Source organism: Alligator mississippiensis, chromosome 4 (genome assembly GCF_030867095.1).
Source record: "Alligator mississippiensis isolate rAllMis1 chromosome 4, rAllMis1, whole genome shotgun sequence".
NCBI lineage: Eukaryota > Metazoa > Chordata > Crocodylia > Alligatoridae > Alligator > Alligator mississippiensis.
In genome coordinates, this window is record NC_081827.1 from 87933038 (window position 1) to 87959469 (window position 26432).

Below are 26432 nucleotides of genomic sequence, written 5' to 3' on the forward strand. Positions count from 1 at the left end.
CCACTGCTTACATAATTGGCTTATACTTAGTCTTTTTTATTTTTACTTGTGTCCAGTAGAAGTTTTGGCAAGTCGGGAAAGCTGGGTGTTTTAACATCATTCATCTAGTCAGTCAGTATCAGTATTCTATGGGAACAAGAGTGGTGCTAGCCATTTAAAGAAAAAAAGAACTGAATGCTTAAAGATGCTGGTATCTATGAAGGTTGTAACTAAATATAAAAAATGGGAATACAATTACAAAAAATGCTTAGAATTGTAATTTTTTGTAATGAACTACAAACAATTAAAATTTGGAGTAAGCCCTGGTTTGAGACACCTCTTAGGCACTTACTGTAATTAAGTGGGATGTTCAAGTCTTAACCAGTAAGAATGGAGAGTAGAAATAGCAGGCACTTCCTCAAGGGGCAGTACCTAAAGTGACTAAATTGAGAACTTGGAAGGGCCATGACTTTGGGCACTTCTTTGTTTTGATAGGTATGGACCAGAGATGTCCAGCTGGTGGCCCATGGGTCTCATGCGGCCCCTGAAGAGTTACCATGCAGCCCAGGGGCTCCTGCCAGGCCATCACTTCCACCACCCCCCTCCCCTCCCTTCCCCCTCAATTGTTTCTGCCTCAGTGGCTAGGAGCGGGCAGCGTGCATGGTAAAAAAGGGAGATCACTTGCCCATGCTGTGGGTGGGTGGTGTATGCAGCTGCTGGGCAGGGGGGAGGAAGTAGGGTGGGTGGTAGACCTGGGCTCCCAGTGCTGGGGGGTGGAGGAGGTTGTGCATGTGATGCACACAGCAAGGTGGGGAAGAGGAGAGGGGGCAGCTACTTGTACTTTGCATGTAAGTGGGGAGAATGCTGGGCAGCCTATCTGTCCTCCATGTGCAGTTCCACCTGCTTGGCCACACTTGCTAAATGAAGAGTTGGTCTGCCTGTGCTGCAGGGGAGGGAGAGCTATCTGCATAGCACACTAGGTTGGGAGGTGGGTATCCACTTAGACTTCAGGAAGGCCTTCGATACGGTATCCCACCCCATACTGGTGAAGAAGTTAAGAAGCTGTGACTTGGATGACTACACAGTCCGGTGGGTGGCAAATTGGCTAGAGGGTCACACCCAGAGAGTCATGGTGGATGGGTCGGTTTTGACCTGGAAGCGTGTGGGCAGTGGGGTCCCGCAGGGCTTGGTCCTTGGACCGATACTCTTTAATGTCTTCATCAGCGACTTGGACGAGGGAGTGAAATGTACTCTGTCCAAGTTTGCAGATGACACAAAGCTATGGGGAGAAGTGGACACGCCGGAGGGCAGGGAACAGGTGCAAGCAGACCTGGACAGGTTGGACAAGTGGGCAGAAAACAACAGAATGCAGTTCAACAAGGAGAAATGCAAAGTGCTGCACCTAGGGAGGAAAAATGTCCAGCACACCTACAGCCTAGGGAATGACCTGTTGGGTGGCACGGAAGTGGAAAGGGATCTTGGAGTCCTAGCAGACTCCAAGATGAACATGAGTCGGCAGTGTGACAAAGCCATCAGAAAAGCTAATGGTACTTTATCGTGCATCAGCAGGTGCATGACGAATAGCTCCAAGGAGATGATACTTCCCCTCTATCGGGCGCTGGTCAGACCGCAGTTGGAGTACTGCGTGCAATTCTGGGCGCCGCACTTCAAGAGGGACGTGGATAACCTGGAGAGGGTCCAGAGAAGGGCAACTCATATGGTTAAAGGCCTGCAGACCAAGCCGTACGAGGAGAGACTAGAGAAACTGGACCTTTTCAGCCTCCACAAGAGAAGGTTGAGAGGCGACCTTGTGGCTGCCTATAAGTTCATCACAGGGGCACAGAAGGGAATTGGTGAGTTTTTTTTTTTTATTCGCCAAGGCACCCCCGGGGGTTACAAGAAATAATGGCCACAAGCTAGCAGAGAGCAGATTTAGATTGGACATTAGGAAGAACTCTCTCTTGTTCAGAACTATTCGGTTGTAAAGTGAACCAGGGTCATTCCTTAAGCAAAATGTTTTTGTCACCTAAACTTAGTCTGGGATGCCATCTCTCTTGCAAAATACCATTCATAGAACTCTTCAGAGGAAACTTCTGATCTTGTCTCCTGGTACTCAGTTGCCTTATTTTGGTGGGCACTTGTTGGCACAGTGATGCTGACCTGCTTGTTCTTGACTCCTTCTGGGTTTTGACTTGCTTTCTACTCTGTAACAGCCATTCTTGATTAACTCGTGTTTGTGGGCTAGTCTCTGCTTAAACAGTTGATGCATAGATTAATTGGGTAATCATGTTGTGAGGGAGTTTTTTCCTGGCAGATGCTTAAGACTGCTTTACGCTAAATATTCAAGCAGTAGCCGTGTTGATTAGAAATGTGTAGGACTACATTCCTAATGTAATGACCCCAGACATAATACCTATGCTATCTATATTGGTATACAAGAAAAAAAGTTTCAACCTCCTGTTTTAAAAATATTTTTCCCTAACTTACGAACTTCAGATCCTAGAATCAAACACTCCCAGAACAAGTTATAATACAGACATATTTTTTCTCTTGAATGAGACCTGGTGGTGCATCTTAATGTTTTCATATAGCAGAAGGAAAAACTATAAAAACTCACTTCTTTTAGCATTAAAGAAATGAACATATTTAACTTTTTTAGCATGGTGTTTTGATCAAAACTAAGTTAAAGGATTTACTAGTCTTGTTAAACTAGACTTCTGTGTGTTAGTGTTGCTATTTACAATCTGGTCAAAAAGTCAGAAGCGTTTTCTAATGTGAGAGTTGGAATTGGGACCAGAGCAGTAAAACTTGTAAACATGTTTTCAGAGCTCATGTTTGCTAAGGTGATCGTACCACCTTTAAAAAAAATAAATAAATAAATAAAATAAAAAAAAAATCCCTTAAACTGTTTACATGCCTGCAGCTGACCCTTTCAAGACTATGCTAGGGTTCTTTGCCACTTTGTTTTCTGTATTCTAAAAATGCTGCTACCCTTCATTGTTACTAGTAGATATTTCAATTTCTTGTTTACTGTATATTTGGTAGTATCCAACATAGCCTCTCTTTAAGGCTCTGGCTGTGTTTTTGTGATTATCTGCCAAGTTACAGGACCAGCTGGTCTTATATAGACGGTTGCTGGGGTGAGGTACTTCAAATAGATGCTACCTGTTCATTTCCTGATATTTTTATAAATATATTCTGTAAATGTTTCTGGTCTTAATTTATGCAAATGACATAAGGTTTAATAAAATCACAATAATTCAACCAGAAAACTGCAGTAGAATTATTATTGGAAAGATTTAGCTTTTGTTAAAGCTACTCTAAAGAAACCATGACAACAGTAGAAGGCACAGACCAGAAGGTTATCTAGACTCCAAAGTCTTCCATGCTTAATCTAAATGCAAATTAAACAAGTAGGGTTTCTGAACATGATATGGTAATTTTTAAAATACTTCTGAGATTCTGCTGAAACAGTATATCCTTGTCCATATTTAATCATGCAACAACTCTAATCGCTTCCAGATAGTTATAACTGAAGTAGGTTGAAACCTAGTCTTCTAAACCACAATTTGGTAGAATTACATAATAGCATCTCAAGTCTGAAAATCTGAATTATGGCCTGGTAAATCCATCATAACTTTGGAAATAGTTATATTGTTTACAATGATAAGGTGGTATAAAAAGTGTGTGTGTACTTGTATGTATGTATGTATTTTGTTCCAGTGGATAGCATGTTTCCAATTACTTGGATTCTGTACAATACTGTAAAAGTACACATGCAAGCAAAAAATCCTATACTTTATTACTTCAACTTAAGAAGTGGTTTTTTTTTTATGGTTATTAAACGAAGTATGCCTTTTTTGGGGGTATGGGGATCATTGCTACTATTTTGAGGACTGCTACAACATAAAGACTAATGGTGAAATATCGTGTTTCTCACGGACAAAATAATACAAGCTTTGTTGTTTTTTTTGTTTGTTTGTTTTTTTTTAAACAAGCATGTTTAATGCATCAGTCCTAAAAGACTGTCAACATTAACTGGTGTGTTGAGGTACCTTGTAAGGCACAAAAGGCACACGCATCTAAAATGTCTGAGCAGGAAATTCTTAAGCCTTTTGTTTTGTCCATGTAAATACCATTCCTGGTGTGAAGGGGCGGTCTTGTGTACAGCTTGGGACTTTCTGACTTACAGTATACAGGCACAGTCTCCATGGTTACTTGGTGTTATGGTATTTTCCCAAAGGGCCTATAAAGGCCCTCTTCAGCTGTTCCTTTTTGTGGCCCTTATTGAAAAGGAACTCGGACGACAATCTGCTACCCCTCTGCATCTTTTAACAGTCTTTTAAATTTATGTAACTTTTATTTAAAATGTAGGTAGATATACTTCCCATGCTTGCTCTGCTGACAGCAACCCTCCCTACTTCCAGTCTGATGCTGTTTCCCTCTTTTCTCTTCCCGCTCTACCCCGCCAAGGCCTGGTTTTGACTATTGAATACAAATGAAGGGGTAACATGCAGCCACAGGCCTCTGACTTATTTTATTTATTTATTTACTTAGTTTTTTTAATTTACCTTGGCCACAGAGGCTAACCAATAAGTACCAAGTCTCACATGAGTATTTGTGCTGGAACTAAATCAGATTCTCTGTTTTAAACTTCTGTTTCTTTCTACAGCTTTTTGAAGGCACATAGCCAGTAACATGCTTTTTTTGTTTCCAGTGTAGGGCAGGATAACACCCTTCTTGGATAGGCTCTTCTTATAGGAAAAAGCACAGCTTTGAGACATCCTATTCAGTGGCTGTGTCAGCATTTTCAGCCCTCTAGTATATCAGTAGCTCCAAAGTAGAGGGCCAGCCATTTGACAAGGTGGCTTTTTCCAGCTCTAGGGTGAATTTGAGGCTCTGCATATTGCATATGCCAGGGCTACCTTGTGGTTCTTCCCCCTCCTACCCACCTCTTAAGTGTTAAAGGCTGCTTTGACAATGGAGCTCATGGTACTGTGAAAGAGATCTCCTAAGCATGTAGACAGATGTAACAATTATAGCAGTATCAAGTGGTACTGATAACCTGATGGACAAACTACACTTGTAGCCATTCTGAAAAGGGGAGGAGGAGCTGTTGCTTGAGAGCCAGTAGAAGCTGTTATGTAGTAACTGCTATCTTCTTGAGCCTGTAGCAATAAAAGTGAGCTAAATTGTACTAACTTTGACCCTATATAAAGCAGGGTTAAAACAGAAGTGATTTTGCCATACTTGAATTGCTACAGAGTGGCACAAATTCAATAGTTGCATCATAACAGCTTGTATTGGCAGCCTTTGATGGGAATACGAGCATAAAAGCAATAATGCACCTTCCAAAGGAAACGTTCATAGTGCAAATGCAGTTGACCTTAACTACCTTTTTATATAGGTTCTCTTGCAGACTGGGACCCACAACTGTGTTTTCATAAGAATATATGAATTGCCATACTACCTAGGACCAGGACCCGTATCCCTGTTTCTGAAGGTGGCCAGTGCCAGATATTTTGGAAGTAGGCATAAGAATGCCACAACAGGCAGATATAGGGTAATCTCCTTCATAGGAAGTCTTGTCCTGGAATGCCAGTTGAAGCTAGGCAGAAACCAGAAGCATGGAGTCTTTGCCTCTTCCAAATTTTCATATGCTACAGTAGTTGGCTATTTTTCATATCTATCTAAATTTCCAGTCTTCTTTGAATCTTAAGTTCTTGCTTTTGATGACTTCATAGTAATGAATTCCACAGTTTAGTTGTTTCTCATGAAGATGTTTTCTCTTCAGATTCATTAAACATTCCACTGTTCCTGGGACGGGGAGGAGAGCTATAGCTGCACATCGAGTAAAGGTCTTTGTTGAACTATCTTAATGTTTCACAGTCACCCTGGGCCTGATCCAGGGTGCAAAGCCAAATTTTGCAGGCCAGATCCAGGCCATGAGGCTAGGTGATGCAGCCTGTGGTGCTTCCCATAGGTAGGGGTCTACTTAATTCATGGGGAGACAATAATTTTCACAGCTTGGTTGCAGCACAAAGAGCCAATTTTCACAGGTGTTTCCCAGGAGCCCAACCTCTTGGCACTGATTGGCAGAGAGGCTTATAACAGTATAACTTGATATAATTTACTTTCTGTAGAAGTTATCATATAATTTGTCATATGATTATAAATTTAAATATATAATTTAAATCTAAATTTAAATATTGTGTGTAGCATTCTCCAAAAAGTTTAGAAATACTAAATAATGCTAACCTTAATAGATACACTTTTCATTTCACTGACTGGCACTTTCACTTAATCTATATCACTAGCAGACAGTGGGCATGTCTGCATGTTGATTTAATGTGCCCTAATTGCTGCGCATTTAGTTCAGTACTTTCTTAAGGAAGTACTAACTGAATGCGCAGTAACTAGAGTTACTGTGCATTAGTGTTGGTGCACAGTTATAGTGACACTTATTGTGCATTAGCCTAATAACACTGCATAGTAGGCTACTGGCACGGTTTTTGCCATGACACTCCTGTGCGGTGTTGTTAGGTTAATGCCATGAAATGCTACTGCACAATGTTGTTAGGCTAATGCACAGTAAGCGTCTTGTGTGGACACACCCTGTAACTCTCAATCATGATCTATGGCCGCAGTGATTATCACATTGTCTTTTGTGTTGTGGTACACTGAAACATTCTAAAACAGCTATATGACTATGCAGGGTTTTTTAGGTTGATTTCACAGGAAATCATGGTCAATGCAGGATTTCCTAGTGAGTGCAGATGTCATTTTTTACAGTTTCTGTGAAACTGAATTAAATAGACCTGTACCCAGGGGTTCAAAAATGTAGCAACAGGAGAGCAGTGGCAACATCAATTGCAGTGGGGCTCCCAGAGCTTGGGCAATTAAGTGCTACTACTCTGCCACTGCCATGGAGAATCCCATGGGCCAGATGACTGCTCCGTGTACTGGATCCAGCCTATGGGCTGTACTTTGAGCACCATTAATCTATAGTAATGCCCAACTCCTATGCAAATATGGATAATACAATTCTTGTAGGGATTACAAATGGTTCTTCTCCTTCCCCTCCCCCTCTGATTTCCACCCCCCCCCCCACATAATTTGATTTGCTATAGTGTTGCTCACTTACTCAGCTTTGAAGATCTCTCTGAAGTTCCACAGTCCTCTTTGATCCTGATTAAGCTATAAGTAATGGTCATCTTGTTGTCTCATAATTCATTCACTCCCTGTGGATCTACTATAGAGTATAAAGGCTGTCAAGTTTTCAGTATGATGAAAAGTGAATATTTAATCCCACTATCTTTCTAACCAGGTTTAAAAAAAAAAATCCCTATCTCTGTTTCTTCTTTTAGTAGCTTCTTGTGAGTTTGTCAAAGGTTTCTTGAAAGTTTTAAAGTTGTTAATTGAGCCAGATAGGCTAGGGGCTATAGGAGATGTTTCATTGGATGTTTATTTAGACATGGTGACTTTTCCTTTGCAGAAGGAATGCTGGCTAGACCTATTCTGAGAACCAACACTCATATGATTAAAGTAATTTCATCTATGGAGATATAATAGTAACAGTGCCTCCATTACATAAGGCAATGAGTCTTACCTGTGTCAGCTGTATCAAGTTAATTGACTTACAAAAGATCACTAAATATATTTATCCAAATACTTTATCATCTTTCGTGGAGTTCCTTTTTAAAAGCATGTGCCCAGTGCATTCAGAGCAGTTGGTTATATAGTCATTGGATTAACTAAAAGCTTGGTCCAGTTCCTAAATCAGTAAAACTCTCTGTGACTTGCATCAGATGGAGATCAGACTTTTACTCTGTTTAAGATTCTTAAGAAATAAGCGAAGGCAGATGGCTGGTCTTAAGAAATGGTTATGCAATCTTTCTCTAAAGTGACATAGTGTCTTGGAGTAACTTGTTAAAGCCAACCTAATTTTCTGTCTGTAGAAGAGATACTAATTAAAATGTAATAAAATTAATCTCTGTACTAACATCCAAAGGATGAGATGCTATCAATTATTCCTTTTCTCTAGTCAATACAAAAAGGGGAAATTGAAGTCTAGAAAACTCTCATTATGGAAAAGCCATTCATTAAATATCCATTATATTACAGGAGCATACTTAAAGCCCCATCGCATAAAACACCTAGGAATAAAAAAAAAAAAGTTTCAACTTGTTCAAACTGAAGTAGAAAATTTTATAAATGAGATTTCTAGTAGAAAGGCGCTACATAAACTACCTGTACACTTAGAACTAGAGAAAACTGGTAAGTTAAGGTCTTACATTATACATGAAGCTTGTTGTATCTTTAAAAAAAAAAAAAAAAAAAAAGAGGGAATTATAGAATTGAGATGGGGAAACAGGTGTAGGTTTATATTTGAACTTGTTTTGTCAAAATCCAGATTTGGGGAGGGATAGAAATGCTTTCAGCGATTTTGGTGTGGCTCTGTCCCATCCCTGCCCCAACAGTTGTGTGTATAAAAGCATTTAAAGTACCTTGGCTTATGGTATTGCAGAATGATCTTGGGAAATCTAGCCTTTTGATTTGTTACAGCAGTAGACTGGTTTGGACTATTAGTAACAACTAGTAATCAGCTAAAGCGTCCAATGATTCTCGGTTTGGACTCTGGTAAGTAATAGCATCATTTATGTCTTTTCTGTTCATCTCTACTCCTTGCCTTTATTTAGCTGCTTAAAACAAAAATAGTTCAGAGGACCATGGCAAGTAAACTAATATTTTAGGTATGCATGTAGATATTAACTTAACTGGTTCATTCTCTGTACATGTCTACTAAATCATTCAAAAAAATCAAAAAGGTCTAATTTATCCTCCTATTGATTTTTCTCAAATTACATAAACCAAGTATTTAGGCATACTTTAGGGCAAAAACTAGAAATCTTGGGATCACTTGAAATGGTTCTCTAAAGGAGAGAATATTTCTAAGGAACAGGCCTAAGGAATGTTTCTCTAAAAGGTAACATTTTGAAATCTCCTGCTATAATTATGCAATGCAATTCATTTTGTCGTCTTATAGAAACTCCTTACAGAAGCATGACTTTAACCTTTGTCTGTGAACTGGAGGAAGCTAATATGGTAACATTTTCCTTCTTTTGTAGGCTGGAGTAAAGGGAAAATTGGGCAGACTGCTGGGAATATTTGAGGTGAGCTATTTTCTTGATGTGGCAGGGAGTGGGGAGACACTTAATGAAGACTTGTTAACAATGCAACCATAAAATAGTAGCTGGTTCTCTTTTTTTTCTTTTTTAACTATTTAGCTAAAATCAAGCACTACCTGTAATTTTAGTCACGTTTTTCCTGGGTTGTCTTCTAAGCTTTCTCCCCTGTTGCTCTGTAGTGATTAATAGGCCTGTGTGAAGTGGCTAGTATTTGCTTCAGATTCAGCAAATTCGGGAGACAGTGATTTGAATCACTGTCTGGAACCGATTTGGCCAAACCTGATTCAGAGATTTGGCCACTACCAAATCTCCTAATCAGACAGGCCCCATCCCCCACTTGCTCTCCCAGCCCTATGAATGGCTGCCCTGCCCAGCCCCAGCTCCCCACTCCCTTTTTTTTTAAAAACCCATGGACTCACTGGCTCCTGCTAGGCAGGAGGTGATCCCCACTGCCCTATGCTGCATGAGGGCTCTGCAGCAAGCCCCCAGAAGCCCCGATGGACACTGCAGCAGCCAGTGAGTGGGGGGGGGGGGCTGAGAGCGGTCAGGGGTGCTCAGGGGGTCTGGGGGAGCAAGCAGGGGATGGGGCCTGGTGGGAGTTGCCCTCATGGTCCCCTCTTCCAGCCTCTGCTCCCCCGCCCCTACTTACCACCATGGAGTCCAGGTCCAGCCCCCTGTGGCAGCAAGTGGGGCTGTCCAAATCTCCAAAGCTCCAGATCTTTTCCAAAGTATTCGGAGAGCTTTGAATAGATTTGGACCTTTCTGTTGGTCTCCTCATTCGATTAGGAGATTCAGCCGCCGAATCGGGCCAAATTTCCTACGAATCGAATCGGCACCCGAAGCTTTGCATAGCCTTAGCGATTTAACAGAAATGGCTGAAAGTGATATCACTTAATGGTCAAAGAACTGAAAAAGAAATCTCTTATCTTTACAGTAATCTTTGTAATTGTGTACAACAAATAGGTCATATATTGGGTTTTTATATCCCTTTAAAAGGTGGTATTTCTTTAAAAGCTTGAAAGCTAAGTGGAGATTTCTCGTTCAAAACCAAAATTAACATGTGCACCTTTGCTTTTTATCTACTACTTTAAAAAGTTTTCTGTTTCTCCTTTCATATGAATAGCTTATGATGATGAGGTAAAAATAGAGAGCAGTTAAATACATCAGGCAGCCTAGTTGTAATTCCACTTCAGAATGGGTTCTGCTTGAAGTTATGCCATTTTGGTGTATACACATGTATATAATATTGGATGATACTGCATAAGATGCTATGTGTAAATAAATGAGGTTGCTGAAAAAGCATGTTTAATTTTTCATTACTAGTTATATTATGAAAACAGTATTACTGTTTAGAAAAAATGCTGTTATGTGTAGGCCAACAGATATTGTTGGGTATCATTTGGGATTATTGGTAGTGGTGCTGCTCCAGCAAGGCCTACATTGGGCATCAGGAAATTAAATTTTACCAGCATCTTATGACTGAAACTTGTCTTTTTAGAATGCCTTTTCTAGTACAGAATCAAGTTACTTAAGTTCTCCTTAAAGTGAATACACATTTGAGTTCTTTAACCACATGAAAAATGATATGTTGAAACAGAAGTATGTGAAGAGATTAATGAAATTATAAATTTAGATCTTGCAATGGCTGTCCAGCAGTTTTCAAAGAAAAATCGGTGGTAATAAAGCATCTCTTGAATACCATTTCAACATTGCTGCATGTGGCTTTATTTTAATAGTCCTGTATCAGTTTCATCTTTTCCTTAATTGAAAGGTCTACCCGCAAAATGTTGTGGTATGGCTTTGATTCTTTCTTTAGTATTCTGAATTGTAGCTTGTTGAAATGCAAGCTGAAAAAACTACAAGTCCATCTTTAAAAGATCCTGAAACTTCAATTTTCTTTTTGCTTGCCTTATCTTGTGAGGGTAAATATTTGCTGTGCAAAACAGCAGTGTTCCACTTCGACATCCATTTCAATGGAACAGTGTTTTGTTTGGAGTTTTGTTTTTATTCGAAAACACTGTTCTATTCCAATTAGTCAAAACGGTTTTGCTATTTCGATCAGGTAGAGGAAAAGGAACTCAGCCCAGCTGGGCTCAGTTCCCTTCCCTAGCCCTATTGTAGCACTGAGGAGGGGATCTCAAAATGTTTTGAAGCTTTCGAAACGATTTGACTGCCCTCATTTTGTTTTCAAGGCTGTTTCAGAGTCCTTTGTTTTGTTTCGATTTTGCTGTTTCAAGCTCAAACAGTCAAAACAAAACTGCCAGTGAAGTATCTCACAGACCTAGTACATATGTAATTGATACAGGTGTTCAAGTCATGTGGAGAGTGAAATTTGAAGCAAGAAGTGCCATGTCTTGCTCACTATGTTGGAATTAGAAACAACTACTAGTTTTCTTGCACTCTAGCCCAGCTGAGCCTAGTTAAGGCAAGAATTTGTTCTCATCTTGCTTGATTCATCACCTGTTCATCCCACATCATAGAGATTCCTTTTCAGACCCTCATTCCTAGCTGCAGCCAAAATTAGTTTTGGGACCACATGTTGTTAACTTTTCAACAAGTTCAACCACTGTTCTCTCCAGATCTTAGCATAGGTGTAAATGTGATGTAATCAATGTGAGAGAGTACTCCACTATCCAGAACACTAGGCTTCAAACCCTAGCAGTCCCATCAGACTTTAACTTCCCTTCTTAAGTATGCCCAATGAATTCTTGTGTAGGCTTTGTAAAATATTCTGCACTACTTTTTTTCTTTAATAGAAACCTTGGTTTTACGTATAGGAAAGCCTTGGACATGGTCATATTTGGGGATTAGACTAACTTTCTGCAGTCCATTCTACAGCTGAACTCCTCATCTTGAAATAGCTGTATTCTTGGTACATCTGTTCCATAGTTCCTTCTACTCTGCTCAATTAGTCCTTGTATTACTAGGCTACATCTAGCACTATAGATCTGTTAGTAACCCCATTGCATTATGCTTGTTTCACTATTTTGTCCCTTGATTTGGCTCTAAATTGAGAGTAATGGGAGCAAGTTTATCCTTTAAAGTTTCTTGGTAACTGGCTTTAGAGTCTTAACCTACATAACCAGTAGTCTACACCCCAAAGGCTCCTGACTAGAAAATAAGGAGAAGGCATTCTGGAACAGCAGTTCTTTCTTTAAACTGTCTACAGATGCTAAATATGGATTTTTGATTTTAGGAGAAGTGTTAAAGCTAGGCATCAGTGTAATAGTTCTACTTAGATTTTTGGCTGGAAATACTATGCATCCTTGGGATTGGCTGCAAAGCACTAAAGTGCCTGCAACATGGCAGTTGGAAGTCATGATAGGTTCCCTTGAGCATTGTTGTAGTAATGGGGCTAGTACCTCTGCCTCTCTCTCTGGTTTCTTTAAGCACATCCACCTTTGGTCAGCTTGTTGCCATTTACTTGTTTCAGGGTCTTTTCTTGGAGTCATTCTAAAGCAGGCTTACTACCCACCATATCCAAACTCCTTGCTCCTCTGCAGACATGGCAGGGTTTCAGATAGCTGCAAGTCCTCCTGTTGGATCCTGTGAAAATCAAGTTAAGAGGTGACCTTATTTTGGAAGTGAAACAGTATAAAGAGTTTAAAACTTGTCTGCAAGAGTACTTGGTTTCATATTTCCCTAAAGCTAAATTAATAGTTTGTTCCAACATTTGGACCAAGTTACCTTCTCTGAGCAAACCAGAGCTTTCTGTGTCTCTAAGATCTGCCTACACAGGGAGTGAAAGATAGTTATAAGACAGGGAAGCTTTTGTAAAAAGGCTTGTGTAGGTTGGAAAGTGCAATAGCTGCTCTGCGCTAGTTCTCCATGCAGATGCTGTTATTTCACAAGGGGTACTTTTTTTTTTTTCCACCTCTGCTTAATCCAGTGCCAAAGTACAAAAACTGGTGCTGGTGTAGAATAGTTATTGTACAATAGTTATTTATCCTAGTAGACAGTCCCTATGATTCTGAGTCTCTTCTGTCTAATGTATCCTGTTCAAACTGGTTTGGGTGCATTCTTCCTAATTGGACAAGTAGGTGCTGTTACCCAGTCATACTCCTAAAGTGAAGTGTCTGTTTGGTTTCATGAAAATCATACTATGCAGATGACAGATCCAGGAAATCAGTCAGTATTTAAAGAGTTCCACATTTGTCATACTCCCAAATTTAGAATATTTAACTTGCCATCTTTACCTGCACTGAGTGAAATTCTGCAAACAGCACTACGTAGAAAATTAAAATGTTCCCTTTTAGTTTGTGTAAAATATAGGAGGCTGACTTAACAAATATCCAGTTTTCACAGCTTTTGTTTCAGAAGCAAAGATTATCTTCTGCCATGGAGTCTTAACAGTGATTGCCTAATACCAGTGCTGACAAACATTTGTACCTACATATTTGACACTTGCTGTGTGACCAAAAGTATAGTTTAATCCTAATTCCATAGTCTGTAGTTACATTTATCTCTCTTTTTATGATTTTATTGAATACTAATGCTGGCTTTCCTATTCTATGAGATATTGAGGTTTTAATACTTTTGTGTCTAATCAGCTGGAGGAGCAAGATTTCCAAGGGATTTTTGTGTATAAGTACATGGTTAGTTAGGGAAAGTTAAGATGTTTGTGCTGACATGCATCACACCAAAATCTCCTGTTGAATAACATAACACTAATTTTAAACCTCTGTTGTATATCTCTCTAAAAGCATTCATTATGAATTGCTATGAATTAATATTTCCATTTCTAACATTCAAGCAGAATCAAGACCGGAAGCATAGGACTTACGTTTATGTTCTAACTGTGACTGAAATATTGGAAGACTGGGAGGATTCAGTTAATATAGGCAAGTCTTTTTGTTTTGCATGTTGGGTTTTTTTTGTAATGCATTAGGTGACTACCCCTTACCCCCTCCCCCCCCCCCCATGCCCAGAGTCTAAGACTAGATTCTCTAAATCTAGAAATGGTTCATGTGGCATAAACTGAAACTCTTGGAAATGAGGAATTTCTCTCAACATCTGTACAGACTTCACTGGTTCTGACTTCAGATATGTTCATTACTCTTATTTTGTATAAAGTAGCCATCATAAAGCAATAGAACAGGATGAGCAGTAAGAGGATTTTAGACCGAATGAGAGATCCCAAGTATTTGGTCATAAATACAGTTGGTCAGACAACAGTACTTTTTACAGAAAACACTTGCAACATCAGCGTTTTTGATGCCTGTTAGCATCAGATCATTTACTGTTTACTTTTTAAAAATGCATGAGAAGTCTTGAAAACTATCCTTTACCATTTTTAATGAAAAACTTTGACTGGTTTCCCCTATCATTCAATAATGACTGTGTTAGTAATAAGATATTTGCCTGTCCCAAGCCTGTTGTGAACAGACAAGAAACTAGTCATTTCCTAAATGTTGCATCGCACAAGTACTGATTTGATAACTAGGGGTGCACTGATAAAGCTTTTTTTGGCCGATACCAATAGCCAAATATTTACCAGGCATGTCAGCCAATACTGATCCAGTGACTGATTTACAAGAATGTAGCTGGGCAGCATGGAGAGCAGCACCCTGTAAGTAATCTGTGGAGGGGAAGAAGCGTTTGGCAGGGGGGGGGCGGGCAGGCAGAGGGAGTGGGGCTGGATAGTGAATGGGACCCTGGGGCCCAGGCGGGGAGCAAGATAGAGCCACAGGTGGCTCATCTGGGGGATCAGCATCCTGGTGCATTAAAAATGGGGACAGGGGTGCTTGAACTAAAGCTTATCAAATGAGCTTTAGTTCAAGTGCCACTGCCACCACTTTTAAATGCTGGGACGCTTTTATCCAGAGCTGAGCCGAGCAGGCTGAGGGTGGAGGTGGACTGCCCACTGTGGGCTTGGGGCTTTTTGCTCTGCTGCCTTTGCCCAGGGAGCCACACACTGACTACGCTGCACCCCCTGCCCATTCAGCAGCTAGAGGCACAGCTTGCTACCGCTACAGCTGCTGGATGAGCTTTAGTTCAAGTGCCCCTGCTGCCATTTTAAGCACTGGAATACTGATCCCTTGGATGATCCACCCATGGCTCCATCCCACTCCCCACCTTGGCCCCAGGGTCCCATTCACTGCCCTGCCCCAACCCCAGTCCCTGCCCCACTCCCTCCCTCACCATGGGGGCCTTGATCTGCTCCCCTCCATACTTACCTGCAGGGTGCTCCATGCTGCTTGGCTGCATTCCTGGCCATATGCATGCAGGGGCCCTGGCCAGATGTACTATATTTATCAGTACATTACCGGCTATGCCAGCCAAAAAAAAGCCAATGGCTGATAATGTTAATTTCCCTTTTGTTGGTGCTGATCTGATATGGCACCAATATATCACTGCACCTCCATTGGTAACCTGAATCAATTTTTAATTATGCTGAAACAACCATAATTGTAGTACAACTTCCCTGTGGTTTTGCCTACAAATATTAACAGTACACTTCTAAAGTATGTATTCATTTAGCAAAATATCAATGACCAGTTTAAAGTGCATGTTAGAGCAACTAAGGAAGCTACAGCAGAACTAGTGTTTTCGGTTGTTCGGCAATGCCTTGTCTACTTCAGAAACTGCTCTACCACAAGGCCAGTGCTGATGCCTGGAAAGTGAAGTTTTTTGCCCTCAAGTGACATGTAGTCATGCTATTCTACTTTTATTTATTTGTGTGGGTGTGGTAGGTAGTGCCTGTGTGCATAAAATGTTTCTTGTTTCTGTAATAAACTTGGGCTAAGTACAGTGTAGTACATTAAGTTGTAAAGGAAAAGGGAATTAATCCTGGACTTCTAGAATGTAACCCTTATCCAACTTGAAGTATTCAGTGAAGACTTAACTGCTTCTAAAAAATAAAGCCCTCTGATATTCTGTCTTGGACCTGATCTACACATGGAAAATTATTCTGGAAAAAGAAGAGCTTAAAGCTGATAAATATTATGCTTTACATTCACAAGCTGGATAACTTGATGTGCAGGTGCTCTCTTCTAGAATGAGTGACTTCTTTCCCAAGCTAGTTTATGCTGAAGTAAACAAACATAGGAGCTAGTCTGGTGTAGATGGACCTTGAATTGTAGCATGCCAACTTAATAAGCAGTGAACCAATTTGTCTGGTTCATATTCTGCTGGTAGAGTCTTCTCAGCTATTAGGATTAGACACTGTTTTAAGCACATGAATTGTGCAGAAGTGGATAGGATGAATGAAGTAGAACAGCTACAAAAAAGCACACTTTAAAAGTTTGTTGAAACTAAAATGTCAGCAGAAAGTTGATTGCACACTGTATAGTGACTTGCTGTCACTTACTGCTTCTCCAGTTGTCTGTCAGAAAAGATGCAACTAATGTTACAGAATTGGGGAGGCAGGGAACAAAACTTGTTAGGACTTTGTGCCTTCTCTGTAATAGTAGTACCCTCTTCTTTTCCAGATTAGTTTGTAAAGTTACTTCTATGTCACCCCACTTTTAAATTTGTTAAAATTTATTTTTTTTTTCTTTAACTTTTTTTTAATTTCCAATTTAGGAAGAAAGAGAGAATGGTTTAAAGTAGAAGATGCAATCAAGGTTCTTCAGTGTCACAAGCCTGTTCATGCAGAGTATTTGGAAAAACTGAAACTGGGTTGTTCTCCCACCAATGGAAATTCTGTGGTTCCCTCTCTTCCTGATAGTAACTCCTTATATGTCACTTCTGCACAGACTTCTGGGCTGCCTTCTACTGTGAGATAAACGTGTGGATTACCTTTTTACTCGTATGCCATCACGAGGGGAGATGTCTTTCTGTGTTCACCTGCAGACATTTATGTAGCTGTCAATCCTAAACAAAATATGTGAATGCCTCATACATGTTCACACATTTGACATTTTTTTCCTTTTTAACAATGTAAAATAGTATTTCAGCAAACCAAAGCCATATGTGGATTTTTTTTAAGATGCCTTAACTGGCCGTTTTGTGTGTGTGTGTCTCTCTCTCTCTCTCTTTTTAGGCTATTGGTTTATAAACATCTATTAAAATAACACAAACATCTAGGTTACAATCAACTTATTCAAGACTTGTTTAATTTTTAAAACGAGTAGTAGTCTTGCAAAAAAAATTTGCTTACTGGAAAGCCTTAAACAAATGGCAGTCAAGTTTCTTTCTTACTCCGAATCCAAATTTTGTTAAGTGCTAGAACTTGAAAATGCTACCACTTAGTTGGGAAAAATAAGCAGACTATCAAAGGCAGACCTTCACAGGCATGACTACGGTAAAATGCTATAACATGTTCACAATCATAACAGAGGATACCAATGTTAAACTACTTATTTTTTCCTTTCAAAGGTTGCCTCTACCTATGCAGTCCTCAGCTATCAAAACAAAGGGCGCATTGTTGGCTCATTCAGCTTATTGTCTGCTATTGATGTAGTCATTGCAGTTCCACAAACATCCTAAATTGGGGGGTGGGGGCAACAAATATACAAGAAATTCCTAATAGTAGAAAGCAGACATGAAAACAAGCTGATCCCTGCCTTTCCCAGGTCTGCCAAGTGTTGGTGTTCTGTAGCATACACACTGCAGATGGGGTGATCCCATAGTTATTTCTGGAAGTATTCAGTTCTCAAAGAAAAGTACCCTCTACCCCTCCCCTTCCAGTAACTTCTGTGGCGTAACTTCTGTGGCCTAACTTTAGTTTTCTTCAAAAAGCCTACCCATCCCATTCCTTTGTGGGTATGTCCATTAGAAAATGTTTGTGGAGACATCTTGATAAGGAGAAACTAGTTAGCAAAAGGAAATGGTACTGTGGCCTGGAAGTAGGAAGGGTTCATTTATATTATAGGTGTACCAAAACTTCCTTTCTTCATGGTTTTGCTGAATGTCCTAATTAAAATTGTACTTGAATTTTTTTCTTAATTTTATTTTAATGTTAACAGCATCACTGTTTCCAAGTGGAAAGCTAACCTGCTAGTAAAACTTCACTGACAGGTCTCCCTTTTTTTTTTTTTTAATCATCATTTTCCATTAAATGTCTGCCACCTGAAAAAAGGTGAAAGCCAAGTCAGCTGCAGGTCCCAAATATGTTCTTGCCATAGTGCCATTAAGGTAGGATTTTATTTTCTTGTGCAGATGGACACCTTTTACGCATTACAGCTAACTACAATTTTTCTTTAATCAGCCAAAACTGAGGTTGAGGTAAACTATTGCCTTGCTTGTGAAGACTATTTTGGGTAAGCTCATTCTTTTACATAGCATTTGAACCTTTGTAAATAGTCCAACTGGTAAATAGTGAGTGTAAAATGGAAAATAAATGTAATTTAAACATTTTGTTACTCAGTACACAAATGGCTAACTTCTACTTTTTTAACATAAATTGTGTAAAATGCTGCTATAAATTAAACTTGCGTGCTGTTACACTTTTTTTTTTTTTTTTTAGGAACAATGTTGGTGCCACAAATTGATTCTTTAATGAATGAAATCTTGTGCCATATACAAATGCTTTTAATCCATAGAGGCTAATGTTTTAGAGGTTTTGCTTCATAAAAACTCTTCTTTTTGAAGAAGCATAAATGCTGCTGATCAGAACTGGGCATAAATGAGAGCCACAAATCAGCAATTTTCTGAACTTCAGAGTAAGGCATCTTCTCTCAGATCTCTGGCTCAGAACTAGCTCTGTGGTTCCTAATTCCAGGTCACTTGAAAAACTAAAAAAGGATTGTTGTCTATATCTAGCTCAGATGCAGCCAGAGATGGAAATATCATGATCAGTTGATCTAGTGAGATTTTAAATCCGTTTAACTCTGACCCCAATCTGGGCCTGAACACCATCCATTCATCATGTCTCTACTACTGACTGAAGGTCTAGCAAAATTTCTTATTAAGCTTTCTCTAGATGTTTAATTTAAGTCAGACACTTTTACAAAGGAACATCCAATATTCCAATTACAGCCAATGTTTTGTCATGGCACACCTGATTTTTTTTTTTTCTTCTTGTTTTAGATTGAACAAACTTGCTTCTTAATATAGTATAAGCCATTTAGCTTCCTTTTTCAGTCGCATACATTGATGCTCATACTTTTTAGTAGTCATTTTAACACTTTAAACTGAGTGCATAACTAATAATCTTTGATGGCTTTCTTTGGATGATGCAACATAATCCATAAAAAGTACAAGATTCCTGGGCAATTTCTCATTCTGGTTCATGAAAATGCTTCACTCTCTAAATTTGTTTCAGACTCTTGGAATTTAAAAAAGCTTGTACAAAGTATTTAGTAGTGATGCATGATCTTATTTTGTATCTCTTGAATTATGTATTTGATAATGTAAAAAATGTACAGTGTTGGTGTTGCTACCAAATTCAGTTGATTGCCTATAAATATTTTGATTTTTTTCTCTTTAATCATACACATTCAAACAGCTTGTGCCCTATGGATTTTTTTAAATACCAATTCATTGTATTGATTTCTTCAGTCTCTATGAAACCTTTAAAGTGAATGCCAATATTGCTTTTTGCTTGACCTCCTCTAATGGCTTTCTGTAATACACAGAACATTTAAACCATGAAACAGGACAGTAAATGGTAACTGACAATAATATTATAGAAGTTACTGGGGTGACTGCTACAGGAAACCACTATAGCAAATATGCATTTCTCTTTGTCTTAACTGAATTGAACAACAGTCTACAGAAACATACTGTAAAACTTGGGCTATGAAGGATAAACTACTTGCATCTGTGCCTGTAAAGATTAAGTGTAGAAAGTTTTCCCCAAGAGTTTGCCCTCTTGTTGCCCTCTTTAACAATCTCCTCTGTTCCAATTTGGTTTTAATTAATTAGAGGTGGTCCTATGGCTTACATTTATGCATTCTGTGTGTGAATTTAAACTTTCCCTTTACCTCTTCCACCAGATCATGGTGCTTAAACTATCAGCAGCTGCCTTGATGTGAATTGTAAAGAATCTGATCAATTGTGCCACTTCCACCAACCTCCCCCTCAGCAGTCATGTTTTAAAAATGATACGAGACAAAGCATGTGGTATTAAGTGCGATGACTGCAAATCATACAAATTAGAATTTAATTTAAAATAAATAACCTAATTAGAAAGGGCATCTGTTAACACTACAAGTACATTGAAGTATTGCCCAGACTGACAAGTTTAGCTTGGTGTTTTTCATACCATTAACTTGACCCAAACTTGGTCCGTTTTAACAATGGGCTACGGAGAAAAATTGAGAGAAATAATGCAGCTAATTCTTCTTGATTTTTGAGAAATGAGATCTGAAAGAGAAAAATCCCTAATTTAAGTTGTAAACATTATGACATGCTTGCATGGATTTTCTTTAAAGATTGATGTAAGAATTTTGACTTTTTATATTTGAGATAAACATCAAAATAAAATCTAAACTAGTTCTGTGGATGTTGCAGTCTTTTAATTAGTGAATATAAATTAAACTGAAGGGCTAATGCAGAATGCTTAGGCCCCATCTGAAAAGGGCTTGGGAAGTGACATAAAAAGAATCCAGCACAATTTATGCCATTCCCATTCTCTTACTGTTCAAAATGGAGAAGTTTGCCTAGAAGGGCTTCAGATGAAGCCAATGCTATCTTGCATAATATGTAGATAAATTGCATTGTTCTGCAAAGCTTGATGGTTTGGAGGTGGTTTGATCAAATTCATCACACAAAATCCCCACATGAGCCACTCCCTTCTTACAAGATAAAAAGATGCACAGAATAGCATGTTAGCAGCACATGGAGCCCCAGTACTCAGCCCATTGTGGTGCCTGTGGATTTTGAACTGGCCCTGTCTACCATGTGTAGAGCCACTGTAGGACACAGCAGATCTATATTGTGTGCTGAACCCAGGGCCAGTCTAGATCAGGTCTGAAAACTGGCCCTGTGTGCTGGATCCAGCCACTTATGTCACATGTAGCACACAGCCTGGACTGACCTGGTATATGGCATAGATGTGGGCTAGCTCATGGTGCATGCAAGGCTGGAGCCAGTACACAGGGCCAGGCTGTGGGCTTGGTTCAGGTATATCCAGACTCAGTTGGATATACCTGTACTGAGCCTATCAGGTGAATCTTGAAAAAACTGCAGCAAGTCCTGTTCAGTTGCTGGTGTTATTCAGCAAGACCAATCCATGACCTGTTTTTTGCCTACTTCTCTGCATTCAGAAAAACCAGTTTGGATAGTAGAGCTGTCCTTGCTACATGTAGTGATATGTTCTATACATCCATACCCAAATGTTTGCCTCTTACTAGAACAGAAGGTAATAGGAGTCCCAGTACCTTTTCTGCTCAAGTCTCATGGGTCAGTATGTGTTGTCAGACTGCAAAAAAAAGAAAAAAAGCCTATGTGAAAGGAACACCTGGGGCCCAAGGCATCATCTCCTGCAGCTTCCTAGACCATTGTCTATTAACTTAAGCATCCTGTTTCTGACTGAGGCCAAAGCAATAGATTTAGGGGGGCAGAGGGGGAAAGGTTAGTTAGTCTTCTGGACATAGCATCATCCTACTCCAATGCTTAGGGATTGTTTGCAAGTATCCTCTGTAGACTGCTACATCCACCTTCCTTCATTTAACATAACATTCCTTCCATTGTCCGTTACAGCTGAAGGCAACTCTGGGATCCTTGCCACAGCAGAATAGCTTTTCTTACTGCTAAAGGGGGTGGAGCTGAGAGATGCTGATAGGCAATTCTGTCACAGACATGAGCTCAATTTGTGTTTACCTCTTCTGTAGACCAGCATACGTAAGTCCAGAACTCTCCAGCTCTAACAGAAGTGGGACTCAGCCAAGAAAATGAAAGGAATTTAGGTTAGATCATAAAAGAAAGAAAAGATTCTCCCTCCCTTATTTGTATTCTATAGCACAGGGAGGCCAGGGATTGATTCTTTTTCATCCAAGAATACTTTTACTCAGGCTCTCCTGGCCTGAGCCAAGCTACACTGCCTCCCCACACCCCCTCAACATAGCAATTACATTTTAAATTCAGTTCACCTTGCTCAGATTCCCTCTAATAATGTTGTGTTATCTGTGTTGGCATTAAAATGACTCGCTACTGGGAAACCTTAGGGCTAGCATGCTGTTGGAGTTCCCAAGATGAAAAAGGGCTACTGTTTCAGGCCTGTGGAAGAACTCTCCAGCAATAAATCAGTACTTTCTACTAACTAAAGTCAAAGTCTTCATAGAGGACATCACAGCCAGACTTGCCAACTCCATCCCTTCCCATGCAGGTGGGCTTGAAGCACTCTATTCACTGGACAGCAATGCAGTCAATATTCATCTTCACCAGCTTCTTGCAGGTGTTCCCATTTCAAACTCATTTTCCTGGTGTTTCTTTAAAAACCATAGTTCCAACTGTATTCAGACCAGAACCCAAGCAGATCATACCATACTGAGCATGCCACATGAAAAAAGTTAAGACTAGCTGTCAATGCAGGTATGTATACATTAAAAGAAAGAGATGACAAAAAAGACAGACTTGAGCCTGAAAATCCACAGAAGAACCTATCCTTGACTCAAGAACAGGAGATGGTCTAATAAGAAAGGGTATTTTCAAGGGAATGGAAACCAGGCATTGTCTACACCCATTGTACAATCAGCACTTGCTTGCATAATGGGCAAAGATCAACACCTCCATACAAGTCAGCCCCAGCTGGTTTCCAAACATTTTTCCTTGTGTGTGTCAATGTCAGTGCTATCAGTTAAATGCATGTACACAGCTGTTGGCTGTGTACTAAAACCCATCACCCCACCCTCTAAAGCAGCCCCTTAACCTTTTTAAAATCAAGGCATCTCTCAGAAGACATCAGAAAAATACCAGAAAAAAAATGTTGACTACAGAAAAATACAGCAGTTCCTATGTTGTGAAAACCTCAGAAAGACCATAGGTCAGAATGCTTTTGACACAGAGGATTCCTATTTGAAAGCTCTGGGTTTACCTTGTGAACCCTGTGTTTGCACACCTAACAGTGCTCCTATTGAAAGTCATCCTTAAAAGGATCTCGCAGCACTCCAGGGTCCGCAGCATCCTAGTTGACAGAGTCTCCTAGAGCAGGGCTGTCCGACTGGTAACCCATGGGTCTCTGCAGCCATCTCTCTCTTGGCTGTGTGCTATTGCCATTGCCTATACAGCTGGGGAAGGATCCCAAGGGGATCCATATGGGTGATGCAGTGTGAGGACCCCCAGCCATGTGCAAGTTAGCCTTGCCCCACCATTTACCCCACAAGGCCTGCTTAAAACATGAGGTTTGTTTTCCACTTTAGAAGCATTCTCCCTCACTCCCACAATGTATTGCTGCCTCCCAAATATTTCAAACTTATCTTCAGGAAAGCAGGCTAACTGCAAAGGTAAGTGAATGACTTGCGTACAGAGAACACCAGAGTCAGCGCAACATTCCTTGCTGTTAAAAACTATCAAGCTCCATCTGAATTCTCAACATGCTATATGCAAGACAAAAATCAGAGCAGCTGGAGGTTTAAGCACCTGGGAGACACAGGAGATAACTGTGGCTGGGATAAGTATGCTAGCTGCAGTAGGCAGCAATTCAAAATCTGAAATAGTACCTGTAGATTTTAAAATGAATTCACCCAGACATGGAGGAAATTAGCTGACTACAATGAACAACCCTGACACCTGCAGAACCTTTCACTGATTTCTCTTCAGGCTTTAGATTTTAATTCTTCATGGTATTCTCATGAAGAATGCCAACCTCTTCTGCAGGTAAGAGCTAATAAAGTACCTTATAAATAGAAGTTATCTACATTTATGCCTCTAAACTTCCCTTTCTCCACTCAGTACATCTCATTCAAGTGAGCAAATTCAAATTGACAGCTTTCTGTTGAAAACTTCACCAACTCTACAAGAGTAGAGAAAGAGAATTAGCTATGTTAGTCTAAGGCTAAGCAGAAGGCAGGGCACTAGAATAGTTGTGTGTCTATTATTTCCTTCTGTCAGTGTATGTTAACTAAAAATAGTGTTCAGCCACCATTGATACAAAGGACCTTGCACAGTCACAGCAGTTTTTATCCTTAATTTGTTCAATGCTTGCAAAGCAAGCATAGCTCATTTGCTCACCTTACTCAAGTCTAACTTGCTTCTTAAAGACAATACAGTATCAAAACAACAAGGATAAAGTAGTTTAGCCACTGGGTGCCACTCTTCACACACACTTCAGCTATACAGAAAGATTAAGTGTTTCTTCCTGCGTACTTGGATAGCAATAGTCTAACCTAGAATCAACTCACTGACTGCAACCCCATACTGAATTTATAAGTAACCTGCTTAAAAAATTATGACCAACCACTTATACAATATAGGAATTAGACATACAAACTGGACAATTACTTACACAACCAACGTCTTACATAAAAATATCAAGGCTAGGACAATACAAAAGGTTTTAATCAAAGGATGCTATTAGAACACAAGGAAAGAGTCCTTCCCAGAATAAGTTTTACTAGTCTCCAAAGTCACTAGCTGAATGGAAGGCTTAAAATTTGTCATTTTAAGAAAAAGATTGAAAAGACATTATATAATATGATCGTTGTGAAGTTGAATGCTGTCATCCTACCAGAAAAGGGACCTCTATTTTTAGATAAAGCTCAATTTGTGAGTGCGCATTGGGGGAGGTATGTTACCCCCTTCTTCTATTTCAGTATCGATACAGTCATTATATTAGTTAAGACATACTATAAACAGAACCATAATATTTTAAAGTAACCTTCCAAATAATTCCAAGTAAGAGCATGCATAAGTTGAGAGAAGTTTCACAACTTCACTACTCCATTAACATGTTTTACACTAGCCATGTGTTGGAAATGTGCTTTCTTGAAAGACATAAAAGGCAGCACACTTCAGATGAAAACAAATGAACTCACCCAACAGTCAGAAGTCATTTAATCCCATTGGTTTCAAGTAACTTAAATACTTAAGCCTCATTTCCACATAGAATTTGATCAAAAGTTTTAAAATGGCAATTATTGTTGCATAAAGATTTTAAGGATTAAGGCTTCTGTTGCACTGATCTAGATTAAAAACCTAATTACCGTGATGTATTTTTTAAAATTTATTTTTAACATTTGTTTTTACAGTCTGAATCTTGCAGCTACAGAAACTTCATACATAAACTAAAATGCAAAATACAGCCTCAGTTCTCTTGTAAAGGATTTCAGGATAGTGAACGCCTAATACCAAGAACACTTAGCTTTAAGTCATGCACTGGGCATCTGTTTAAAAAAAAAAATCAACTAACTAGGACTTCCTATGGTAAGTCAACCACATTGGTGTTTTCTGACAAATGTGGGCTTCCAAAAGATATCAAATGATCATCAGATTAAACACAATACATAGCTAGACATATTCAAACCCCATAGGGAAAATAATTTCAATTTATCTAAAGATTATTTGTATAGTTATTTAAAATTTGTAAACTATGAACTTCATGAGTTTAAATAAGATGCGTCTGCAAACACCTATTGGTATGGAGCTATGAAAATTTGTCCATTTCAATCTTCAGTAAAAAGTGAAAGATTCAGCTGTTCAGTGCTTACAAAAGAATCAAATTTTATAGTTATAGATCCCACTGTGTTCCACAACTTCCTTATTCCCAAAGTTCACTTAAGGATTCATTCACTGTTGGTAACACTAAATCACAATACTACAGTTCTTTTTTAAAGCATTTAGGAATGGATACTTTTAATGTGTTTAAAATTGTAGATACATCATAACTATTTCCTCACACACTTGTGTTCTCCAGTTATGCAGACAGAAAGATTTGGAAACTATTCACTTACCAGAAGAACTTTCAACTATGCTCTTAGATGCTTTAACAGCTGACATATGTTGGCTTGTGTGCGATAGAGTGAATTGTGCTGTAATTCAATCCTTTATCCCATGTACTGAACGGAGCAAGCATTTTCCCCCCATTCCATTCTATATTCTGTGCATTCCAATCAAGATATACTGATAAAAGCAAAAAAGTAAGGTCTTTAAACATATCCAAATAAATGCGTTTAACTAGCCCTGAAACTTTGGGTAGAGCCATTTGCTATGATCCATCATTTATATAAGGCTATATGATTATGGAGGGATACATACAAAGGCATAACTAGTAACATCTTCACCGTGGGCAAACCTGGTAAGTATTCTTATGCCCACATAATAGCCCCTTCCACCCACTCCAGCAGTGTCCCCCTCTTTTCTTAACCCTCCACAGCACCCCAGCCCCTCCCTACTCTGTGCTGATGGCTCCTCTCCCATCTACTTTTCCTGCCAGACTTGTAT

At 39.4% G+C, this 26432-nt stretch overlaps 1 protein-coding gene across 4 annotated transcripts in view; it reads left to right on the top strand.

Annotated features, from left to right (window-relative positions):
• The window catches only part of NUDT4 (nudix hydrolase 4), a 37387-nt gene extending 16839 nt beyond the window's left edge, over positions 1-20548 (top strand). For 3 of the 4 annotated variants that reach the window (XM_059726182.1, XM_059726185.1, XM_059726184.1), the window contains 3 exons: positions 9108-9152; positions 13921-14012; positions 16696-20548. In XM_059726182.1, the coding sequence (XP_059582165.1) occupies positions 9108-9152; positions 13921-14012; positions 16696-16894 (336 nt within the window). In that variant the 3' untranslated portion in view covers positions 16895-20548. The remainder of the gene's footprint in view (positions 1-9107; positions 9153-13920; positions 14013-16695) is intronic. The other variant, XM_059726183.1, reaches the window with a different exon arrangement.
• Positions 20549-26432: the final 5884 nt, after the last annotated feature.